This window comes from Pleurodeles waltl, chromosome 11, assembly GCF_031143425.1.
Source record: "Pleurodeles waltl isolate 20211129_DDA chromosome 11, aPleWal1.hap1.20221129, whole genome shotgun sequence".
In the NCBI taxonomy this organism is placed as follows: Eukaryota; Metazoa; Chordata; class Amphibia; order Caudata; family Salamandridae; genus Pleurodeles; species Pleurodeles waltl.
In genome coordinates this window covers 206,337,329-206,362,330 of record NC_090450.1, presented here as the reverse complement: position 1 = coordinate 206,362,330, position 25,002 = coordinate 206,337,329, and the positions used below count along the sequence as shown (strand labels likewise).

General features: G+C 44.7%; 1 protein-coding gene across 4 annotated transcripts in view; it reads left to right on the top strand.

Annotated features, from left to right (window-relative positions):
* The window catches only part of SLC16A14 (solute carrier family 16 member 14), a 516,827-nt gene that overhangs the window by 421,463 nt on the left and 70,362 nt on the right, over window positions 1-25,002 (top strand). For all 4 annotated transcript variants that reach the window (XM_069213437.1, XM_069213436.1, XM_069213439.1 and 1 more), the window contains one exon: window positions 12,324-12,467. In XM_069213437.1, the coding sequence (XP_069069538.1) occupies window positions 12,324-12,467 (144 nt within the window). The remainder of the gene's footprint in view (window positions 1-12,323; window positions 12,468-25,002) is intronic.

Here is a 25,002-nt window from a genome sequence, read left to right as displayed (position 1 = left end):
TAGGTTACTTGGTACTGGTGACCAAGTAGGTGTTGTTCAGGGTGGACCAGTTTCTCTATGACCATAGTCACACTGGCTCCAGTGTCCCTGTAGGCCTGAACCTCAACACCATTTATTAGGGGTAGCTGCTTGTACTTATCCATATTAAGGGGACAAGCAACTAAGGTTGCTAAATCAATAGCCCCCTCAGAGACTAACACAGCCTCTGTGGCCTCCCTAACAAGGCCAACCCCAACTAAGTTACCAATAGTGAGCCCAGCTACTCCCTTGGATTGGCTATTAGTAGGCTTGCTCCCACCACCACTGCTATTAGTAGGGACACTAGGGGTAGCAGTAGGGGTTGTAGTGGTAGGAGGCTTGGTGCTTTTCTTTGGACAACTGGGATCTGTTGTCCAATGGCCTTTTACTTTACATAAATAGCACCATGGTTTCTTTTCTTTGTTTTGATTAAAGGAGGATTTGGACCCACCACCCCCACCAGAGTGTTTTTGTGAGCCTGATGAAGACTCATTTATAGATTTGTCCCCACCCTTGTCAGAAGACTTACCATCCTTCTTTTTGTTGCCATCTTTGTCACCCCCTGTATGAACGTTTCTGTTCACCCTTGTTCTGACCCATTTGTCTGCCTTCTTTCTCAATTCTTGGGGAGAGGTCAGATCAGAGTCCACCAAGTACTGGTGCAACAAATCAGACACACAATTATTAAGAATATGCTCTCTCAGGATCAAGTTATACAGGCTGTCATAATCAGTAACTTTACTGCCATGTAACCACCCCTCCAAGGCCTTCACTGAATGGTCAATGAAATCAACCCAGTCTTGTGAGGTCTCCTTTTTGGTCTCTCTGAACTTTATCCTGTATTGTTAAGCCATAACCATCCAGGAGTGCATTCTTAAGTACTGTAAAATTATTGGCATCACTTTCTTTCACAGTAAGGAGCCTATCCCTACCTTTTCCACTAAATGATAGCCATAGGATAGCAGCCCACTGCCTTTGAGGGACATCCTGTACAACACAGGCCCTCTCAAGTGCAGCAAACCACTTGTTAATGTCATCCCCCTCCTTATAAGGGGGAACTATCTTATGCAGATTCCTGGAATCATGCTCTTTTGCAGGATGACTATGGGGAATACTGCTGCTGCCACCATGGGTTTCTAAACCCAACTTCTGTCTTTCCTTCTCTAATTCTAAAGACTGTCTATCTAAATCCAGCTGTTGCTTTTTAAGCTTCAGTCTGGTTTGTTCCACCCTCAACTTATTGAGTTCCCTTTCTAACAATCTGTCATCAGGGTTGGTGGGAGGGACATTTCTAGATACAGAGGTATGATGGGAATGAACAGAAGGAGACCTGTCCCTTACAGAGGGCACCCTAACAGCTTGGCTGACAGTGTAATGTGAGAGCACATCATCTGTATGATGTGACTCCACCTCAGTACCAACTATGCTAGACTGTCTTGTAATGGGAAGGCTAAGAAGTTTCTTTCCTGAACCTTTTCCTGGGGGAGTCCCTGGATCAGATTGGGAACCATTAGCTACTTTTTCAACAGATGTGGCACTTTTAGCCTTATCCTGTTCTCTAAGCATATTAAGTAACAGTTCCAAGGAAGGATTCTTCCCTACACTCAAACCTCTCTCTATGCAGAGACTCCTTGCTCCTTTCCAGCTAAGGTGATCATATGCAAGTTTGGACAGATCAACATTTTGGCCTGTGCCAGACATTTTTAGAGAGAGTTAAAGTGATAGAAAAAGAGAAAAAAGTTTGTCAGAGCTTTTAGAAAGACAGAGAAAAAAACTTTTAAAACTTTTTAGAACTTTTTAGAAAGTTTAGAAGTACTTTTCAGCACTTAGAAAAGAGTGAAAAGAGGAAATGCAAAACTTTTTGGCTATGTGTATATACACTGAACTTGTTTTGTATATTTTTCTCTTATGAAAAGTACAATGACAAGAGTGGTAAGTAGTCTCAAAGCACTTATCCCACCGCTGCACAACCAATGTAGGAGGCTGGACTGGCTTGTAGTGAGTACCAAGGGGTACTTGCACCTTGCACCAGGCCCAGTTATCCCTTATTAGTGTATAGGGTGTCTAGCAGCTTAGGCTGATAGATAATGGTAGCTTAGCAGAGCAGCTTAGGCTGAACTAGGAGACGTGTGAAGCTACTACAGTACCACTTAGTGTCATATGCACAATATCATAAGAAAACACAATACACAGTTATACTAAAAATAAAGGTACTTTATTTTTATGACAATATGCCAAAGTATCTTAGAGTGTACCCTCAGTGAGAGGATAGGAAATATACACAAGACATATATACACAATAGCAAAAATATGCAGTATAGTCTTAGAAAACAGTGCAAACAATGTATAGTTACAATAGGATGCAATGGGGACACATAGGGATAGGGGCAACACAAACCATATACTCCAAAAGTGGAATGCGAACCACGAATGGACCCCAAACCTATGTGACCTTGTAGAGGGTCGCTGGGACTATTAGAAAATAGTGAGAGTTAGAAAAATACCCCTCCCTAAGACCCTGAAAAGTGAGTGCAAAGTGCACCAAAGTTCCCCCAAAGACAAAGAAGTCGTGATAGAGGAATAATGCAGGAAAGACACAAACCAACAATGCAACAACTGTGGATTTCCAATCTAGGGTACCTGTGGAACAAGGGGACCAAGTCCAAAAGTCACAAGCAAGTCGAAGATGAGCATATGCCCAGGAAATGCCAGCTGTGGATGCAAAGAAGCTTCTACTGGACAGAAGAAGCTGAGGTTTCTGCAGGAACGAAAAGGGCTAGAGACGTCCCCTTTGGTGGACGGATCCCTCTCGCCGTGGAGAGTCGTGCAGAAGTGTTTTCCCGCCGAAAGAACGCCAACAAGCCTTGCTAGCTGCAAATCGTGCGGTTAGTGTTTTTGGATGCTGCTGTGGCCCAGGAGGGACCAGGAGGTCGCAAATTGGACCAGGGGGTAGAGGGAATGTCGAGCAAGACAAGGAGCCCTCTCAGCAGCAGGTAGCTCCCGGAGAAGTGCCAGAAACCGGCACTACAAGGATGCGTGAAACGGTGCTCACCCGAAGTTACACAAAGGAGTCCCACGTCGCCGGAGACCAACTTAGAAAGTCGTGCAATGCAGGTTAGAGTGCTGTGGACCCAGGCTTGGCTGTGCACAAAGGATTTCCGCCGGAAGTGCACAGGGGCCAGAGTAGCTGCAAAAGTCGCGGTTCCCAGCAATGCAGTCTAGCGAGGTGAGGCAAGGACTTACCTCCACCAAACTTGGACTGAAGAGTCACTGGACTGTGGGAGTCACTTGGACAGAGTTGCTGGATTCGAGGGACCTCGCTCGTCGTGCTGAGAGGAGACCCAAGGGACCGGTAATGCAGCTTTTTGGTGCCTGCGGTAGCAGGGGGAAGATTCTGTCGACCCACGGGAGATTTCTTTGGAGCTTCTAGTGCAGAGAGGAGGCAGACTACCCCCACAGCATGCACCACCAGGAAAACAGTCGAGAAGGCGGCAGGATCAGCGTTACAGAGTTGCAGTAGTCGTCTTTGCTACTATGTTGCAGGTTTGCAGGCTTCCAGCGCGGTCAGCAGTCGATTCCTTGGCAGAAGGTGAAGAGAGAGATGCAGAGGAACTCGGATGAGCTCTTGCATTCGTTATCTAAAGTTTCCCCAGAGACAGAGACCCTAAATAGCCAGAAAAGAGGGTTTGGCTACTTAGGAGAGAGGATAGGCTAGCAACACCTGAAGGAGCTTATCAGAAGGAGTCTCTGACGTCATCTGGTGGCACTGGCCACTCAGAGCAGTCCAGTGTGCCAGCAGCACCTCTGTTTCCAAGATGGCAGAGGTCTGGAGCACACTGGAGGAGCTCTGGACACCTCCCAGGGGAGGTGCAGGTCAGGGGAGTGGTCACTCCCCTTTCCTTTGTCCAGTTTCGCGCCAGAGCAGGGCTAAGGGGTCCCCTGAACCGGTATAGACTGGCTTATGCAGAATTGGGCACATCTGTGCCCAAGAAAGCATTTCCAGAGGCTGGGGGAGGCTACTCCTCCCCTGCCTTCACACCATTTTCCAAAGGGAGAGGGTGTAACACCCTCTCTCAGAGGAAGTCCTTTGTTCTGCCATCCTGGGACAAGCCTGGCCGGACCCCAGGAGGGCAGAAACCTGTCTGAGGGGTTGGCAGCAGCAGCAGCTGCAGTGAAACCCCAGGAAAGGCAGTTTGGCAGTACCAGGGTCTGTGCTACAGACCACTGGGATCATGGGATTGTGCCAACTATGCCAGGATGGCATAGAGGGGGCAATTCCATGATCATAGACATGTTACATGGCCATATTCGGAGTTACCATTGTGAAGCTACATATAGGTACTGACCTATATGTAGTGCACGTGTGTAATGGTGTCCCCGCACTCACAAAGTCCGGGGAATTGGCCCTGAACAATGTGGGGGCACCTTGGCTAGTGCCAGGGTGCCCTCACACTAAGTAACTTTGCACCTAACCTTTACCAGGTAAAGGTTAGACATATAGGTGACTTATAAGTTACTTAAGTGCAGTGTAAAATGGCTGTGAAATAACGTGGACGTTATTTCACTCAGGCTGCAGTGGCAGGCCTGTGTAAGAATTGTCAGAGCTCCCTATGGGTGGCAAAAGAAATGCTGCAGCCCATAGGGATCTCCTGGAACCCCAATACCCTGGGTACCTTAGTACCATATACTAGGGAATTATAAGGGTGTTCCAGTAAGCCAATGTAAATTGGTAAAATTGGTCACTAGCCTGTTAGTGACAATTTGGAAAGAAATGAGAGAGCATAACCACTGAGGTTCTGATTAGCAGAGCCTCAGTGAGACAGTTAGTCACTACACAGGTAACACATTCAGGCACACTTATGAGCACTGGGGCCCTGGTGAACAGGGTCCCAGTGACACATACAACTAAAACAACATATATACAGTGAAAAATGGGGGTAACATGCCAGGCAAGATGGTACTTTCCTACAGCAAATATTCCAATACAGATGAGCCCCCGGAGCTTTGTGTTACAAGCAGGATGACAGTTACTTGCCTTAAATATATGGAAATGTAGTTTGCCATCATGTTATGGGATATTACTTGGGAAAATGATGAGTATTCTATCTTGATTTAGAATTGCACATTAATAAGATCTTCAGTGAGCGGAGTCCCCTTTTCGTAGTCTTTATGTATGCAGTGCCTAATGTTGACATGAATCTACGTGATAGTGCTCTCAGTAGTTCTGGGTCTCTAAAGCCACCTCAGATGCTGATTACCAAAGATAAGTGCCCCATTCTCCTATTCTGCACATTCCCTGTGATGTCAGACATTTATATGTCTTATTTGGTAGGTACAAGTAGCATGCTGCAGTCGCATCACATTTGTTAGTGTTAGTGCTTAGTCAGAACTGTGCAATGGTGCAAAATATCTGGTCATCCAAGCCACACTGCATTTTACGCTGGCAAGAGTGCAGGCCAGCACTGAGCCTGCAAAGTTGCAAGAATGGGAGATCCATGCGTAGGGCTGCAGGTTGACAGAAAAAATCTGTTGATTGTATTTTAATTTCTAACTTAAATACTGATTTTTAGTGGCTAGCTGATATAATTTAAAGATAAATCAATGTATACACACTTCATGATGGGTAGTAAAATGGAGAGAAATAGTTTATAATACTTCAATATAGTAGAATCCACATACTATTTATCTTACATAGTCAATGTTTTCCAACAGGTGTGAGAATGGTAGGATCAGTGTGGATCAAATTGAAACTAAGGTGTAACTGTAAAATTGCAATATTTACTCTTCCTGCTGACTATACATCAGTTACTCAGGGTGCTGAATGTTCAAAATAACTTATGCTCATATAATGGTAAAATAAATTATATCTCACAAAACAAATGACTATATATCAAAATAACATTTAATCAATACATATTACTACACCTCATGATGCATATAAAATCTAGAGTAGGACATTTTAGATGTGTTTCCTCTGGTACAATAATAGATCAAATATCAAAGACAAAGGACCTGATTTAGAGTTTGGCAGATGGGTTACTCCGTCACAAACATGACTGATGTCCTGTCCGCCTTATTACGATGTCCATAGGATATAATGGACATGTAATACTGTGGGCAGAATAGTCGTAACATTTGTGATGGAGTAACCCCATCCACCAAACTCTAAATCAGGCCAAATGTGATAAGGATCCTTATTTAGAAAACAATATCTACATATCAATGTTGAGAAACAAAACTACTCCAATGTCAAAAAGTCTCTAAATAATTGTGTATTCTGTAATAGATACATGAAGGCAGGGAACAGATAACATATTCTAGATACTGAATATGGAATTTCATGTCATAATTGTGATGCAAGTAATAACTTATTTTTACAAACTACAATATCAGTTGTTTTAAAATGAAAACATCAAAACCTTTGACAACACAAACAGGAATAATTAGCTGACCACTGTTTATCACACTAATATAGCATCAGAAGTATTTAATATAAAAGCTACTATTATTAAAATTTGATATTTTTTGTATAATCTATGTTTTCTACATTCAATCTTTAAGTAGTGTCTTGTAGCAATAGTAAATCTTGCAATTTTAATTTGATGGTTTTGATCTTTTTGCGATATGATTTGTTACCGTTCATAATATGTGGTAGATAAAATGGGTCTAACTTTGTCATAGACTGAGAAGTCAAACCATTTAAATATGTTAATTATGGAGGATTACATTTTTCTGGATCATTCTTTTAAAATTATGACATTTACTGGTTTCCATTTCTCTAGTTGGTCTCTGGTATGCCTGTGTTGTTTGTTAGATACATTAGTACTTCATAACATTACCTTTGACTGCATCAGCGCGTTAACAGCAGAGAAACTAACATTTTCTTGCTTGCTTGTCTGGGGACATCATTTAAAAAATACTGCCCAACTCACAAAACTCCTGTTGGAACAGTGAGACGTTTACACTTACAAGCTTTTACCTATGATTTCCATTACTTTTTAGTTGTCTTTTAACAATGGCAGACTTTGAGGAATACTTATTTACATAAACATTTCAGTGTACAGAAATTAATCAGGTCTACAGTTCAACAAGTGTAAATTAAATGCATAAAGATTTTCTCTTTTTTGTTTTTTTTCCCTATGGGGGGTGAAATATTTTGCTTTCACCCGATCATTTATAAATGTTTCACACTTTGAACTTGCTCTTGTCCATGATAGGGTACATCTCTGGCTTTACTGAGTGTGTGAAAATTAATGTACTTTCAAAGGTTTGCAAAACGTGCCCATATATTCTAAGGTTTTTTGGTGTTCATATGTTTTTGCAGGAGTTCCTGCCCAGGAATGCCCACAACCATTCATGTGAACAGCTTCATCTCCAAGTAAAGAAAGTTAGTTGAAGGAATATTAGCTTCAAATATCTTTGAACTTCCCAGTGTGTGTGTGTGTGTGTGTGTGGGATGGTGGGGGGTGGTATTTCAGTTATCCACCAGGGGTTCTGCTGCTGCTTTCTCAAAGCACTTATGCAGGAGTCTGAGCAGGGCCTGGTCTGAATTTATGCAGATCTGGGCCTGAAGAGGTGGTGGGCCCACTTTGGGACTTTTCCGATCCAGACTCCTACAATGATCGAGCAAATACAGAGAGATCTCTGTAACTTTTTTGGTGCTTTTGTGTTTTCTACGATGCAAGTGGCCACTTTTGTTGGTGGTGAGTAAGTCCATGCTGTAACTTCCTGGGCAGCAGTGACACTGAGTTTCTGTGGAGGAGAAGTATGGATCAAGCAGAGCTCTTTCTCCTGGACATGGCTGTGGCCAGGGTCGGCTTTAGGGAGGTGCAACTAGTGCAACCGCACTGGGTGCTGACCTTTAGGGGGCAGCGCTGACATCAGGGGGGCCTGTGTTTAGCAATGATTTACAATTTAAAATCACCTGAAGCAGAGTTTCATGTGCGTTCAGCTGTCAGGCAATAGTAAAAATGTCAAGATAACTCTTTTGATTAATGTTCCTGACAGAGAGAGATCAGAGTGTTGTTCATTGGCGGTTTTGACTCTGCCTAAAGTAGCGCAGAGGGTTAATATGCGATCTGTACTTTATGAGGATAGCTGAGTGGATTAGTAAAACCAGTCTTTAGAATGAGCTTTAAAACAAATGAAATGTATGTGAGACAGCGCCTACAGAGAGTTGAGGGGCACTTTTGCCAGGTAGTAGTGTGAAAATCTGAGGAGGAGGTCTTGGAGGGGCACCAAAATGATTGTCCGCTGTGGCCATGTCAGGAGAAAGGAGAGACAGGGTTAGAAGCTGTGGTGACTGAATGGATGCAGTTTAGCTGTGGAGGATGGGATTGCTTATAGGCTGCAGCATTAAGCTGAGCCCTGGTTTGGAAGTGACAAGGCTAGGACATTTTTAAATCACCTATAAAATGGAGCTGGCGTGCTCCCCTCTCCATATATACAAGGGTCCCAACAAAAGATCAGACATTGTGGCTCAAGAAGGAGAATCATAATGTTTTCACACTTAGGGCAAAGACCTTAAAGAGCCCTAGTTATGGAGGTCCAGAGACAGCAGTTGAGACAGATGTCCTTGGCACAGAAATAACTCTCCTTATGTACATGCTGAGAAATGTACAAGGTGCCAAATTGAGGATTGAGCTTAAAATTACTAAATCAAAGAACCACTAGAGGACAACAAGAGCATGGGAAATACAGTGCATAACTAGGAGAAGGTGTAACATTAGTATGGGTTCAAACGATGTGCCGTTGTCTCCCATCTGGAGTCCAAGTAAAAATACCTGGAAATAAGGTTAAATCTAAAAGACTCCGCATTTTGGGAGAACCACATTTTGACAATACCGAGATGTTAGAAACAGGATTAAAACATTCCTTTGCAAGTGAAGTCCTAGAGGTGACAGGAAATGTTCTAATTGCAAGTTTTTAAGGATTAGTAGACTTTCGACAAAAGGTTTCTCTTACAGGACTGCTGGTCTGCTGGAATGGTATGTGATTGTCGCAGTCTGTAACCCTGCACAACGAGGCTGCAGCTAAGAAGAGGAATCTGCGCTTTCAGGCCATCATTATCCCTTACTCAAGCCGCATAACTCTGCTGCGAAGGCAAGAAATATACTTCTATAACAGCTCGCCCTCCAACTAGACATCTCCCTATCGTATCCAGTCAGGTTACGAGCCTGCTCCGAGAGAAAGACATTTTTGTTTGTGAACTCCACTGTCAACCAAGAACATCTGGCGTCAAAGACGGAGAGCTACCTACATTAGGAGAGGGGTCGACATAAGATTGTCTACCTTGCCAGATACTATGTTATGGTTCCATTTCAGCGCAGCCCATCTTGTGCTTGGATATTCTGACACATATTCAGAGCTTTTAGCCCGTATACTTTCATAGTTATGGATTTTCAGATGCTATTGTTGGTATTTTGTCTAATTCTACTCTCCTTACCCCTAGTTTACAGCGGAGATGATGTATCAGGTAGAAGAACTTCTGAAGAAGTTATTATGCCAATTGGTTAAGACCTATTATTAGTCACAGGCAGATGAGTAGACTATTGCTAATTCTTTACGTCTCTTATGTAAGTGCTTGTGTGTAATGTAGATAATGTTACTTCGTTGAATTATATAATTTAAACTAAAAAAGTACCTTCAGAGTAACTGGAAACGGTAACAGCAACAGGGAGGCAGAGGCTAGCTATGCGAGTAAAGGTAGGATTAATTACAAAACATTAGATACCATCGATACAGGGAGGACCACTGGGGTGTGCTCCATGTTCCCAAACTGAGCACAACACACAGCCACAATTATCATCTGTTTACCTGAATGTGTCAGGGTGGCAAAATCGATTGATCACCTTGGCCTAAATAACAAATTAATAACATACTATAAACACTTGTACTCCAGAGGATGTCTATAAGATGGCTGTTTATCCTAGATGAAAATGCTTTTCTGATTACAAATCAGCTGAGGATGCTGTCACTCTTGCAAAACAAAACTTTAATGAACACAAAATCCAACATGTAATTTAGGGTAATGAGAAGAGGTAAGGTTCTGGAACTGGATGTGTTAAGGGTCAGATTTATCAGGAATACACAAATATGCTGGTGTCATGCATCGTCACATTGTTTGAAGACCTATAAAACTGGATATCTTGACACAATCATTGGGGATCATGGATAAGGTAATGGATACAATCCTACCAAAACCAATGAAAGGCCCATTGTAACCTCTTCTGAACCGTGATTAGAAAAAACTCACCAATGGCATTTCCAACTGGTTGCAGTCCCTGGACTCTAGATTGTGTTTTACTGTTCAGAAGGAACATGTCCTGACAACAAGTATTACATAGACACTGATGAAGGGCCGCCTGATCAGCACTTTGGACCACCCTAGCAAAGGAGAGAAAGCCCTGCTAAAACTGCACAATTAAAAAGCATTCAGCTCCTTTGGCCAAAAGTGGTTGAGAAAGATCACAAAGGGAGTGAGATAATTTCCTGGCTTCATTCCTATGATGAAAACATTAAATATTGAAGTAGGGAATATGAAAACAACGTGATATCACTTCAGACTTACCTGTCTGTGGAAGCAATAGAAAAGGTGGCAACTACCCCTGGTGCATTGCACTCTTCCGACTCAGCCTTTAGTTGTGATTAAAGGTAGAGTTGCAAACTAGACCAAATTAGTAGGTTCACAGACTAGTCTTACAGTAATATGTGCAGACAAAGGCCCAGATTTGCTAAGGCCTGCTTTGCGTTAAGAGGGCATTACGTGGGTGCATCAAGGCAACCTCCCAACGATTTTAAAGCAAAGCCCAAACTACTATGCTTGCTGGACCAGGCAATGTAAAAAATAAAAGCATACTTGAAGCAGGCATAAACAAGGGGAAATGCAAAATGGTTCGAGGCTATGCATCGCTCAAGGGAGCTTTGTGGGAGTGCCAGAAGAGGGATGACATTCATCAGGTCATCCTTAGTAGATACAATTCTGGACTGTTGTTTTCCCTTTATGCAACACAGTACTGCAGATGTGGTTGCTGCTCTGCTTTGCGTGATAAACTGGTAAATATGGGAAAATTTGGGAACATCAGGAAAATCAATGTGTTACTACCCCAGTAGCCCATGTTTTGTACACTCTAGTGCTGGGAACAGTAGAGGAACGCCCTCCGTCTGCATGCTACAAGGTCATTTGGAACAAATATGAAGTCTACACGTTGATGGGAGAATATCTGGATTGTGAACCGAAGCAGATGCAGGATCATTTCATACACACAATGTGCGGGTGGTTTCCAGTGTACCATAAAATTTGACTTAGATGGTTAATGTGGGCTGGGAAGTCACCCAGATTAATTTAGATCAAGAATATGGATGGGTATGTAAATTGAGCTTAGGGAGAATTCAGCTAGTCAATATGTTAGCCATACATAGCCGTGCGTGGCCGACTATGTATCGCCAACAGGAACTAATGAACTTGATGTATAATACAGGCATGATTATTAAATGCACATAAATACTTTAAAATGTACCATGTACTGTGTTCCCTGCGTCTTTCATTCCCTGGGATATGCACAGATAGTAAGTTGTGGTTGTGGTAGTGCCAAGCAGCAGATTTTAGTGGTAATGTGTAGATAATATGGAAAGTCTTGTATGAAGCAATTCAATTATGCTTATAGCCTGTCTTGGTGGACAGGAAATTGGAGTTGTGCTGCTCACATACCAAAACGTTCTCATTTCGCTGATGACAAGTTATTCTGGGTACTCCCCTTCATCTAGCCTGCTCCCCTTCAGTCATCTAAACACTTGGGGAGGAGGCTTGCGGGTGTGTAATAGAGTTCACCAAGCTATGTATTGAGACTTGTATAATGGACTTATCTCCTAGCTGTGGATACAGGTGTGAAAGTTTTTGCAGCTTGCCCTGGTTCTCGCAAACGGTAGCAAGAAAGTACTCTAGGAGAATGAACTCGTGAATAGGTACAGGTGCAATTTGAAAATGCTCCCTACGTAAGTAGCAATTCATGGGAAAGAGAAGTCGAATTAAACGTCTGGCGAATGTATACCGCTAATGATAGCAGGCTAGAAAAGAAACCCAACGGAAAATCCCTTACTATGTGTGATTAGAATTTTTTTATAAACTGTGGTATTTCGGGTAGGTGAAAATGCTGTAATCCTCTTCAAAAAATTATATTATTCTGTGTATTTTAATGGTGATTTCATTGTATGCCCAAAACATTAATGAATGTATTTCAAAAAAGAAATGTTGCCTACTTATGTGACTTTGAGAAAACGTATTTTCCTTTCTTGTTGCATGACAGGACCTTTTATTGGTTTGCTTATTACCACATGTGGATGTCGTACGACAACGATCCTTGGAGGAATACTGAGTGCCCTGGGCTGGATTCTGAGTGCCTACGCCACAAATGTGCTTTATCTGTTTATCACCTTTGGGGTCTTAGCTGGTAAGTCTGACTACTTACATCTGGTTCTATATTTATTGCAACCGTCTAGATGTGTGTCTCAATTTAGTGTTAAACAAACATTGATTGAAACTTAGGTTTTTTTGCCAGTTGTGCTTCTCCAGTCGGTCATCCACCAATGGACAATATTCATACTTTCAGTGGTGATTGCACGGCCTCTTATGCAAGACTATCTGATAGAGCAAATAAATCATTGACGTATGCAACACTACAAACCTATTATATGTATGGGTTAGATTATACTCCACAACAGAAGATAAGAGATATTGGAAGGACTTTGGAAGTTGTACTAAATGTTAAAACCTAAATTCATTATTTTTAGCCAAATCTTCAACGGAGGCAAATGCTGAATGTGGAGCTAATGTGATGAAGTCAAGCAATTAACTACAGATTTAACTAAATTGTAAACACCGTCAACCAAAGAGTACAGAGGGAGAATGAGAGTACAGATCTTTTAGTCCATTTCATAGTAAACGCTACATCCAGTCTCGCTGCAGCTTGATGACATCGCTGAAGTGCGACGTGAAGGAATCAAATGATTGGTGGCTATCCGTGGACCAATGGTTAGGAGAGAAGGTGGGAGAGATGGTATTCATCCGTATGCCAATAGATGGCCACGGCCAAAACAACTCCAGCGATTGGGCTTCAACTTTGAACACCGACTCCTTTCACAAATGTCATTAAAATAATAATACATTGAACTGCAACATAAAGTTAACTGGGTAGTATGCTACAATAATACAAGGAGACGGTTTCTCAAAAAATGGGAATTTATTTCACTATTGCTAACCAATTTAAGAGCAGAGAAGCAAAAAATACAAGGATGTTAACAACTGAAAACAAGCATTTTCAATGCAACGGGTCTCGCATTTGCTCAAGTTAGAGCTATAAGCGTTGTGAAGAAAAGAAACGCAGTGCAATCGCACTATGTAAAATGCGGCACGATCAAGGTGCGTGGAAAATAAACGAATAAAGTAGTCCGGACGCCATGCTGAAAACATCGAGCCTCGTATGTTTTTAGTAGTTTACCAGTGCTGTGTAGGCGGGCTAAACACCAGAAAAGGCATGACGTATGCATGCCTTTCACAAATGAAAGCAAGCGGATTTTAAAAGGCAAGCCCACAAACCAATGTAAGTGACTGACGTGACATAGGCTTGGTTGGAAGCCCAAAGAGAGATTACAGAATGGGACAAAGCGCTTTGCGCTCGCCCATAAAGACCAATGTGAACATTTGAGCAGAGAACTGCTCTTCAGTTGTGACACTATTGCTTTCCCAGGTATAACTGATGTCCGAACACATCTTTACTTTGTTTTACTATCTTGCAAAGTAATATGCTTTAAAAAATGTAGTTTTTGCCAGGTAAAGAAACATAAACAAACTGTTCAAAATATGGCGTGGAAATGATGATTGGTTCATGGAAATTTGCACCATAAACCGTCACATACTAATTTGGTAATCATATTTTTAAGCACTACTTACAGGGCGCATGCTGTAGCCATGCTCCAAACCAGATGGGCATTAAGGGAGGCAAGACAAATACAAAAGAAAGTGTGAATGTCTGTTTGTAAATTATTATAGTCGGTATCTTAGTGTTTGTTTTTGATTGACCCTCGCTTATGATATTAAGCTGGAAAAAATGCTGAAAATTTTCAATTTAAACCTTCTGTCTAAACTTACGAAGAATCAAATGTTGCCTCAGCGTTTGGTTCAGTTTGTTTCAGGCTTTTGACCGCGTACTTCCAATTTTCTTCCACCAAATCGTTTCTGTTACAATGTGGTCACTACGGGGCAGATTTAAGAGCCCCTAGTGCCGCCTTGCACCACCTTAACGTAATTTTTTACGCTAATGTGGCCCAACAAGGCGAAAATCACAGCGCCAAATTTACAAAGTGGTACAATGCATGTATTGTGCCACTTTGTAACCCTTTGCGCTAAATTATGCCTGCGCCAGGCATAATATATGCACAGGAGGCGTTCCTCCATTAGGGGAGTTGAAAAAATGGCACAAAAAAATCAAAAAGATTCCTTTGCTTCATTTATTTCGGCACTTTTAATGGCTGCTCAGAGCAGGCGTTAAAGGAAGCATGCCATTGTTTTTAGTGGGTTTCAATGGGCTTTTCAGGATTAGCATAAACATTTTTGACGCTAATCGTGCAGAGCTCTGAACTAGCATAAAAAATGTTGATGCCAGTTCCTCTAACTACCGCCATGGTGCTCCGTATCTAAAATACAGCGCACATAAGGTGGCATTAGGGGGGCACTAAGGGGCTCAAGAAAAGTGGCGCTGCACTGGGTGCAGCGCCACTTTTCTTAAATCAGGGCCCACATCTTTTATCTTTCTATTAAATTTATATTTAGGGACGTCATACAAAAACTTGCTCTTTGTTGATTATTGGTGAACTATTACCCGATCCTATATAAATCCATTCTAAATTTGCATAAGAATCTTATCTTACGGACCCTTTGACAGAGACTAGGGCCATCTGGGGCAAGATGGTGGAGAGCAAGAATGACAGACTGTGTAGTTATAAGAATGAATCTTTTGTCTCTATCTTCTGCTCATGCACAGTATTGGAAATGGCCCTATTTGCAGAGTTACCTCAACCTTTTTGCCTTCCTCCTCCCGTTTTTGCTAAATTCGTTTTTGTTGGCTTAAGAACTCTGAGCACTTCACCACTGCTAACCAGTGCTAAAGTGCATGTGCTCTCTTTTCTGAACATGGTAACATTGGTTTATATCTGTTTGGCAATTTAATTTACTCATAAGTCCTTTGTAAAGTGCACTACATGTGCCCACAGCCTGTCAATTAATTGCTACCAGTGGCCCTGCAGCACTGATTGTGCCACCCACTTCAGTAGCCCTTAAACATCTCAGGCCTGGCACTGCAGAGTCTATGTGTGAGGTTTCACTGCCACTTCGACTTGGCATTTAAAACCCCTTGTCAAACCTTAAACTCCCCTTTTATTATATATGTCACCCCTAAGGCAGGCCCTACGTAACCCAGGACATGTACGACTATTGCACCTGGAAGAGACTCTGCTGGAGTAAAGGCTGCTGTGCTGAAGGATTACCACTCTGCTGTGCCTGACTGTTCTAAGGAACTGATTCCCTGCTGCCTTCTGCCCTCTACCCGGCTAAGAGGACAAAGGACTAAGCCCCAGAGTGACTCCAAGAACTTTCTGGCTTGCCCCGTGTTCTCCCGAGGTCCCAGAGACATCAATGACCTTATGATCTGCTTAAACCCCAGCATTGCACCATGCTGTAAAAGTCAGCTCTCCACTTTGTGACAGTGTGATTTCTTGCCAACAGCACTGCTGAGGAGAAAGCATGGTGCTAATCTGGGCCCTTCACACCATTCCACTTGTGTGAGAACTCCATGCTATACATCTGCCTGACGATCATCTTTCTGGATTTGTGATCTGTGAACATTTACGAGAACTGTGATTCCCCTGTGAGGAATCCCTGGGGAACAGTGCGTCTGTGGTCGAGTCATTGGCAGAGTGAAGCATCGGACTGGTGAGCATAAGAGGGTCAGCGCTCCTTTCATGAGCACCTCTGGAGGTCTTGATCAGCGTTTGTGGCCCAGCCCACCAGCATCTTTGAGCTGTGCAGCAGCGCAACTTATCTCACAGCAACGCAGGCCCCATGTGCAAGTCCCGCCGACATTGCCCGTGACTTGTCACAGTCCCGCCTTTGTCTTTGGAGCCGTGCAGGAGCACGACTCCCCTTACAGTGATGTAGGCCCCATGTTTGGGCCTGCCAACACCCCAAACAGCTGTAATTTCCCTCCAAAGGTACAGGGGGCACAGGGATGCGTTGAGCCTCATTTTCCAACCTGTTCATTGCATCGTTCTAACACAGGAGAGATACTGTAAATGCTCCAAAAGGAGCCCAGTTGAATAAAGCACTGCCTTCATATTTAACACTGTAAAATTCATACCTCTGAATCTACTTACTGGATGTGTGTTGTTTAGGTCTTATTTTATATAGATGAATATTCCTTAATTTTCTAAACCTGTGTGGAGTCTTTGTGTGATGTTGTCATTGTGTTACTGTGTTTGTGTTGCACACATACTTTACACATTGCCTCTTATGGTAAGCCTGCCTGCTCTGTACCAACCTACCAGAGGTGTGTATCTAGCTCACCCTGACTAGAGTGAAAGGGTTCTTTCTGGCTAAGGTGCATACCCTAGCTAACCAGAAGATCCATTTGGAACACATGGTTATAGACATAGATTGAAAAAGGGATATGATACTATTGTTAAAAATAAAATTGGCATCAGATCCTGTCCAGCTCCGTTGATAATGTGCTTGAGTAGAATAGAAATGCAGTTGTTAGTGGGTTTTACATAATTTATGAACACCAGGCTTCTCTTCCTTTGTTCACAACTTTTTAGGATTTAAGCAATATTGTACAAGGGAAGGGCACTTCTGGTAATTTATTTACAAGAGTGGGGTCGGTTGGCCTGAAGCAAAGCTGCCCCAGTCAGTAGCTACCTGGAAGTGCCCTGTCCTTTGGATATTATTACTATTGTAGACCAGGCTCTTACATTTGTGAGGATGAAAGTCACAACATTGATTCATAGATGGTGTGTGTAGGAAGTTGGCTCTGTATGCACTATTTCAAAGTAAGGAATAGTATGCGCAGAGTCCAAGGGTTCCCCTTAGAGGTAAGATAGTGGCAAAAAGAGATAATACTAATGCTCTATTTTGTGGTAGTGTGGTCGAGCAGTAGGCTTATCAAAGGAGTAGTGTTAAGCATTTGTTGTACACACACAGGCAATAAATGGAACACACACTCAAAGACAATTCCAGGCCAATAGGTTTTTGTATAGAAAAATATATTTTCTTAGTTTATTTTAAGAACCACAGGTTCAAATCAATTGAAAGGTATTGCAGGTAAGTACTTTAGGAACTTTGAATAATCACAATAGCATATATATTTTTCAAATAAATCACATATAGCTATTTTAAAACTAGACACTGCAATTTTCACAGTTCCTAGGGGAGGTAAGTATTTGTTAGATTTTGAAGGTAAGTAAACCACCTACGGGGTTCAAGTTTGGGTCCAAGGTAGCCCACCGTTGGGGGTTCAGAGCAACCCCAAAGTTACCACACCAGCAGCTCAGGGCCGGTCAGGTGCAGAGTTCAAAGTGGTGCCCAAAACACATAGGCTTCAATGGAGAAGGGGGTGCCCCGGTTCCAGAGTGCCAGCAGGTAAGTACCCGCGTCTTCGGAGGGCAGACCAGGGGGGGTTTGTAGGGCACCGGGGGGGACACAAGTTAGCACAGAAAGTACACCCTCAGCAGCACAGGGGCAGCCGGGTGCAGTGTGCAAACACACGTCGGGTTTCCGATGTAAATCAATGGGAGACCAAGGGGTCTCTTCAGCGATGCAGGCAGGCAAGGGGGCGGCTCCTCGGGGTAGCCACCACCTGGGCACGGGAGAGGGCCTCCTGGGGGTCACTCCTGCACTGGAGTTCCGATCTTTCAGGTCCTGGGGGCTGCAGGTGCAGAATCTTTACCAGGCGTCGGGATCTGGGAAGCAGGCAGTCGCGGTCAGGGGGAGCCTCGGGATTCCCTCTGCAGGCGTCGCTGTGGGGGCTTGGGGGGGGCAACTCTGGCTACTCACAGTCTCGTAGTCGCCGGGGAGTCCTCCCTGAAGTGTTGTTTCTCCACAAGTCGAGCCGGGGGCGTTGGGTGCAGAGTTGCAAGTCTCACGCTTCCGGCGGGAAACGCAGTTGTCTTGAAGTTGCTTCTTTGGAAACAAAGTTGCAGTCTTTGGTGAACAGGGCCGCTGTTCTCAGGAGTTTCTTGGTCCTTCTAGAACAGGGCAGTCCTCTGAGGATTCAGAGGTCGCTGGTCCCTGGGGAGAGCATCGCTGGAGCAGTTTCTTCAGAAGGGGAGAGACAGGCCGGTAGAGCTGGGGCCAAAGCAGTTGGTGTCTCCGTCTTCTCTGGAGGGTTTTTCAGCTTAGCAGTCCTCTTCTTCTTAGGTTGCAGAAATCTGAGTTCCTAGGTTCAGGGGAGCCCCTAAATACAGAATTTAGGGGTGTGTTTAGGTCAGGGAGGGTAGTAGCTAATGGCTACTAGCCCTGAGGGTGGCTACACCCTCTTTGTGCCTCCTCCCAAGGGGAGGGGGTCACATTCCTATCCCTATTGGGGGAATCCTCCATCTGCAAGATGGAGGATTTCTAAAAGTCAGAGTCACTTCAGCTCAGGTTGCCTTAGGGGCTGTCCTGACTGGTCAGTGACTCCTCCTTATTTTTCTACTTATCTCCTCCGGCCTTGCCGCCAAAAGTGGGGCCGTGGCCGGAGGGGGCGGGCAACTCCACTAGCTGGAATGCCCTGGGGTGCTGTAACAAAGGGGGTGAGCCTTTGAGGCCCACCGCCAGGTGTTACAGTCCTGCAAGGGGGAGGTGATAAGCATCTCCACCCAGTACAGGCTTTGTTACTAGCCACAGAGTGACAAAGGCACTCTCCCCATGTGGCCAGCAACATGTCTCGGGTGTGACAGGCTGCTAAAACCAGTCAGCCTACACGGGTAGTTGGTTACAGTTTCAGGGGGCACCTCTAAGGTGCCCTCTGGGGTGCATGTTACAATAAAATGCACACTGGCATCAGTGTGCATTTATTGTGCTGAGAAGTTTGATACCAAACTTTCCAGTTTTTAGTGTAGCCATTATGGTGCTGTGGAGTTCGTGTATGACAGACTCCCAGACCATATACTCTTATGGCTACCCTGCACTTACAATGTCTAAGGTTTTGCTTAGACACTGTACGGACACAGTGCTCATGCACTGGTGCCCTCACCTATGGTATAGTGCACCCTGCCTTAGGGCTGCAAGGCCTGCTAGAGGGGTGACCTATCTATACTGCATAGGCAGTGTGAGGTTGGCATGGCACCCTGAGGGGAGTGCCATGTCGACTTACTTGTTTTGTCCTCACCAGCACACACAAGCTGGCAAGCAGTGTGTCTGTGTTGAGTGAGGGGTGCCCAGGGTGGCATAAGATATGCTGCAGCCCGTAGAGACCTTCCCTGGCATCAGGGCCCTTGGTACCAGGGGTACCAGTTACAAGGGACTTACCTGGATGCGAGGGTGTGCCAATTGTAGAAACAAAAGTACAGGTTAGGGAAAGAACACTGATGCTGGGGCCTGGTTAGCAGGCCTCAGCACACTTTCAAATCAAAACTTAGCATCAGCAAAGGCAAAAAGTCAGGGGGTAACCATGCCAAGGAGGCATTTCCTTACAGTGTGCTATCCAGGGGACTATATTATGTGGTAGCTAACAATACGTTTCAATCAATTTATAAATCAGCGAAGGCATAAACAGCCACACTCTAAGGTGAGTCTCATGTGAAAAATTGGCACTCACCCCAAACAGCACCTAGCCACCAACAATGCTGTTGCTTGATGCAGAAAAAGCAATAATATCAAATCAAGTGGCACTCAATGCAATAACTTCATTACATCCAATAAGATAACAGTAGATTGTTGATTTTCACAAGTATCCTTTATTGAAAAACTTCTTTCAACCCACATACAGTCAATGGATTTCATTCATAGCCCTTTCTTAGGGCATGTCACCAAAACACCATTATGTGATCAATACAGTAGTTGTCATTTCAAAGGACATGGCTGGCAAACAGAATATCCAGTGTCTCTAACTCAATAATATGTCTTCAATTGTTGTAGTATATTGCACATGGAGGTACTCTAGTCCATAATCTCCAATGCACATATCAATGTTGGCATTCCTCATGCAGAAGAAGCATACGGTGTCTTTTGTTGAAAGGCTCCGCAATTTTGACCTGTTGAAATGCAAGTGTAGTTGTGTGTCACAATAAAGAGCATATAGAAAAGGTGAAACACATTTTTGTCACAATATAAATCACTTATTTGTGTTGTCATGGTAATTTTAGGGATTGCAGTGAATTCTAAGATGATTTCAAGTGCTGAAAAATGCTAATATTCTGCTGAGAGCTGATGGGCAGTGTTTGAGAAAAAACATTTTCTCCCATGATTTGGTCATGTTAATTATCATTAGTGCTCCAGAGGCTAAAATGAAGACACATTTTCTTCGAGTTCACAAATGCCTTCCTCGGAAGAGAAAACATTGCGGCTTGGTGATGTGGGCAGCGGAGGAGTTCCTGCACCGGTCCAGAAGTCGCGGTCCGGCTTCCCGGGCATCCCTTTACCGATAGCGGCTAAAAAATTGCCAGACACCGTACTGGAGGGGAAAGCGACGGTCTTAAGGCCCGCGACTTGGACACGGGCTGTTGATTAGCTGCGATGCAGTAGACGCGTAGTAGCCAGGGTTTCCCTCCGGGGGAACAAGGGAAGTGTCAGCACATCATTAGCTGCACGGGAGACAGGAGGACAGTGTTTGAAGAAGGGTACAGGAAGATTTGGGGACGTTTGCTCCCCCACCGAAGTTCAGCCACAAAAATAGGTATTGGGACCCTGCAGGGGGGTGACTACTTTTCCTGACCCCGCTACTATTTTTTCCCCGAAATGGAACTAATGTTAATATTAGGATTCAGAGTATGAAGGCGGTGAACTTGGGCAGAAGGACAGGAGGAGGTGGAGTTGGGAAGAGAGGAGACCTCGGCTATTCTTTGAGAAGCAGCAAGAAAAGCCCAAGTTTAAAAAGGGGTTTCGTTCCTCAGGTTGCACCCCCCCTCATATAAAGAGCTGGAGAATTAGTGAATCCGCTGTGGTGGATATTTAGGAAGCGGGAGATAGCGACAGTACCAGGCATACAGGAGTGGTGGTGCCAAATTCGAGACACTTAGTTTCAGGCCCTAGGAAGCAAAGAATTACCCCGTCACTTAGAACATAGTTTAAAGTCCTGCCTGGCACGCAGGAGAAGGAGATGGAGGTAGAAGGTCACGGAACTCCTGATTTTAGTCCAGGAGGGAGTACTGAGAGTAGTCAGGTTCCGCAAATTGAGTTCTAGGTTTCCACTGCTAGGGGCAGATAACCTACTCCAGAGTAGCCGTAGGAGAGTTTCAAGCAAAGAGGATGATCCAAGACTCTCCAATGGGGTTTCTATTACGCATAAGCAGGATTCAGAGTTAGGAGGGAGGCAAGGCAGAGAAGGGGACTTGCGGCAGAAAGAGGCTGTTTCCCTCCAGGGCCAGGAGTCAAAGGATGAACCTCTTGTTAAATCATTGCAAGGATGATACGTGATCTAGCGGGGGAAGTTAGGGGAATACAAACCAGAAAGAGATTAGATGTTTATGTGAAACTCTTGGGCAGAAGCTGGATGATTTAGCAGAACAAATGGCTGCCCTGGAATTTGAAGTCTCTGATTTGAGGAGAGTTATGGAAGAGAATAGGGAGGCAATTCATCAGGTGAAACTGGGGGAGGAAAATCTACAAGTAAAGCTTGGAATGATGGAGAATAAAATGAGGAGGAACAATTTGAGACTCTTAAAAGTTCAGCCGGAAATGGAAAAGGGGATCTGAAAAGCTTGTTAGTCCGTTTGATTAAACAAGGCACCCAGGTTGAAGAGAAGGAATACGACTTATTAAAAGATATTCAGTGGGTGCACAGAGATCCTTTTAGGAAAACCACCAATAGGGATAAACTGTAGGAGGCTGGCCTGGCTTGTAGTGGGTACAAGAGGTACTTACACCTTGTGCCAGGTCCAGTTATCCCTTATTAGTGTAGAAGAGGTGTTTCTAGCAGCTTAGGCTGATAGAAGATAGCTATGGCAAAGCAGCTTAGGTTGAACTAGGAGACACGTAAAGCTCCTACTATACCACTGGTGTCATATGCAAAATATCATAAGAAAACACAATACACAGAATTACTAAAAATAAAGGTACTTTATTTTTATGACAATATGCCAAAAGTATATCAGTGAGTACCCTCTGTATGAGGATAAGTTATATATACAAGATATATGTACACAAACCAAAATTATGCAGGTAATAGCAAGAAAAGTAATGCAAGCAGTGTAGAATTACAGTAGATTGCAATAGGAGCACATAGGTATAGGGGCAACACAAACCATATACTCCAAAAGTGGAATGCGAACCACAAATGGACCCCAAACCTATGTGAGCTTGTAGAGGGTCGCTGGGACTGTAAGAAAACAGTGAGGGTTAGAAAAATAGCCCACCCCAAGACCCTGAAAGGTAGGTGTAAAGTGCACCTACAACCCCCAGAGAGCACAGAAGTTGTGATAGGGGGTTTCTGCAGAAAGAACAAACACCAGCAATGCAACAACAGTGGATTTCCGGACCTGAGTACCTGTAAGACAAGGGGACCAAGTCCAATAGTCGCGACAGTGTCGAGAGTGGGCAGGTGCCCGGGAAATGGCAGCTGAGGGTGCAAGGAAGCTGCCACTGGATGGAAGAAGTTTGGAGTTCTGCAAGAAAGAAGAGAGCTAGGGACTTCTCCTTTGGAAGACAGATGTCCCACGTTGCGGTGAAGCTTGCAGTGGTGTTTCCACGCAGAAAGACCACAAACAAGCCTTGCTAGCTGCAAGGGTTGTGGTAGAGGTCTTTGGGTGCTGCTGTGGCCCAGGAGGGACCAGGATGTCGCCACTTGGAGGAGGAGACAGAGGAGACACCCAGCAACTCAGGGAGTCCTCACAGAAGCAGGCAGCACCCGCAGAAGTACCTGAACAGGCACTTGGAAGAAAAGTGAAACGGAGTCCACCCGAAGTCACAAAAGGGAGTCCCACGACGCCAGAGGACAACTCAGAAGGTTGTGTACTGTAGGAAGGAGTGTCAGGGACCCAGGCTTGGCTGTGCACAAAGGAAATCCTGGAAGAGTGCACAGGAGCCGGAGCAGCTGCAAATCACGCAGGACCCAGCAATGCAGTCTAGCGTGGGGAGGCAAGGACTTACCGCCACCAAACTTGGACTGAAGAGTCACTGGACTGTGGGAGTCACTTGGACAGAGTTGCTGAGCTCCAGGGACCACGCTCGTCATGCTGAGAGGGGACCCAGAGGACCACTGATTCAGTCTGTTGGTGCCTGCGGTTGCAGGGGGAAGATTCCATCGACCCAAGGGAGATTTCTTCAGAGCTCCTGGTGCAGGGAGGAGGCAGGCTACCCCCAGAGCATGCACCACCTGGAAACAGTCGAGAAAGCCGGCAGGATGAAGCGATACAAGGTTGCTAGTAGTTGTCTTGCTACTTTGTTGCAGTTTTGCAGGCGTCCTGAGCAGTCAGCGTTCGATCCTTTGGCAGAAGGTGAAGAGGGAGATGCAGAGGAACTCTGATGAGCTCTTGCATTCGTTATCTGGTGAGATCCCCAAAACAGAGACCCTAAATAGCCAGAAAAGGAGGTTTGGCTACCTAGGAAGGAGGATTGGCTACCAAGAGAGGTAAGAGCCTATCAGAAGGAGCCTCTGTCATCACCTGCTGGCACTGGCCACTCAGAGCAGTCCAGTGTGCCACAAACACCTCTGTTTCCAAGATGGCAGAGGTCTGGGACACACTGGAGGAGCTCTGGGCACCTCCCCTGGGAGGTCAGGGGAGTGGTCACTCCCCTTTCCTTTGTCCAGTTTCGCGCCAGAGCAGGGCTGGGGGATCCCTGAACTGGTGTAGACTGGCTTATGAAGAGATGGGCACCATCTGTGCCCATCAAAGCATTTTCAGAGGCTGGGGGAGGCTACTTCTCCCCAGACCTCACACCTATTTCCAAAGGGAGAGGGTGTTAAACCCTCTTTCAGAGGAAGTCCTTTGTTCTGCCTTCCTGGGCCAGGCTGCCTGGACCCCAGGAGGGCAGAAACCTGTCTGAGGGGTTGGCAGCAGCTGCAGTGGAGACCCTGGAAAGGCAGTTTGGCAGTACCCGGGTTCTGTGCTATAGACCCGGGGGATCATGGAATTGTCCTCCCAATGCCAGAATGGCATTGGGGTGACAATTCTATGATCTTAGACATATTACATGGCCATGTTCAGAGTTACCATTGTGACGCTGTACATAGGTAGTGACCTGTGTACAGTGCACGCTTGTAATGGTGTCCCCGCACTCACAAAGTCCGGGGAATTTTCCCTGAACGATGTGGGGGCACCTTGGCTAGTGCCAGGGTGCCCACACACTAAGTAACTTTGCACCCAACCTTCACCAGGTGAAGGTTAGACATATAGGTGACTTATAAGTTACTTAAGTGCAGTGGTAAATGGCTGTGAAATAACGTGGACGTTATTTCACGCAGTGGCAGGCCTGTGTAAGAATTGTCAGAGCTCCCTATGGGTGGCAAAAGAAATGCTGCAGCCCATAGGGATCTCCTGGAATCCCAATACCCTGGGTACCTCAGTACCATATACTAGGGAATTATGGGCCAGATGTAGCGACAGTAGTCACAGCGACTCGCAAATTGCAACTCGCCCAAAATTATGCAGAAAGGTGTCTCAGACACCTTCTGCGACTCGCTATGGGGTTGCAAAGACCCACCTCACAATTATTAATGAGGTGGGTCGCAGTTTGCGACCCCAAAGCGAGTCTAGGCACTCACAGGGATGGTGGCCTGCTGGAGACAGCAGACCACCATG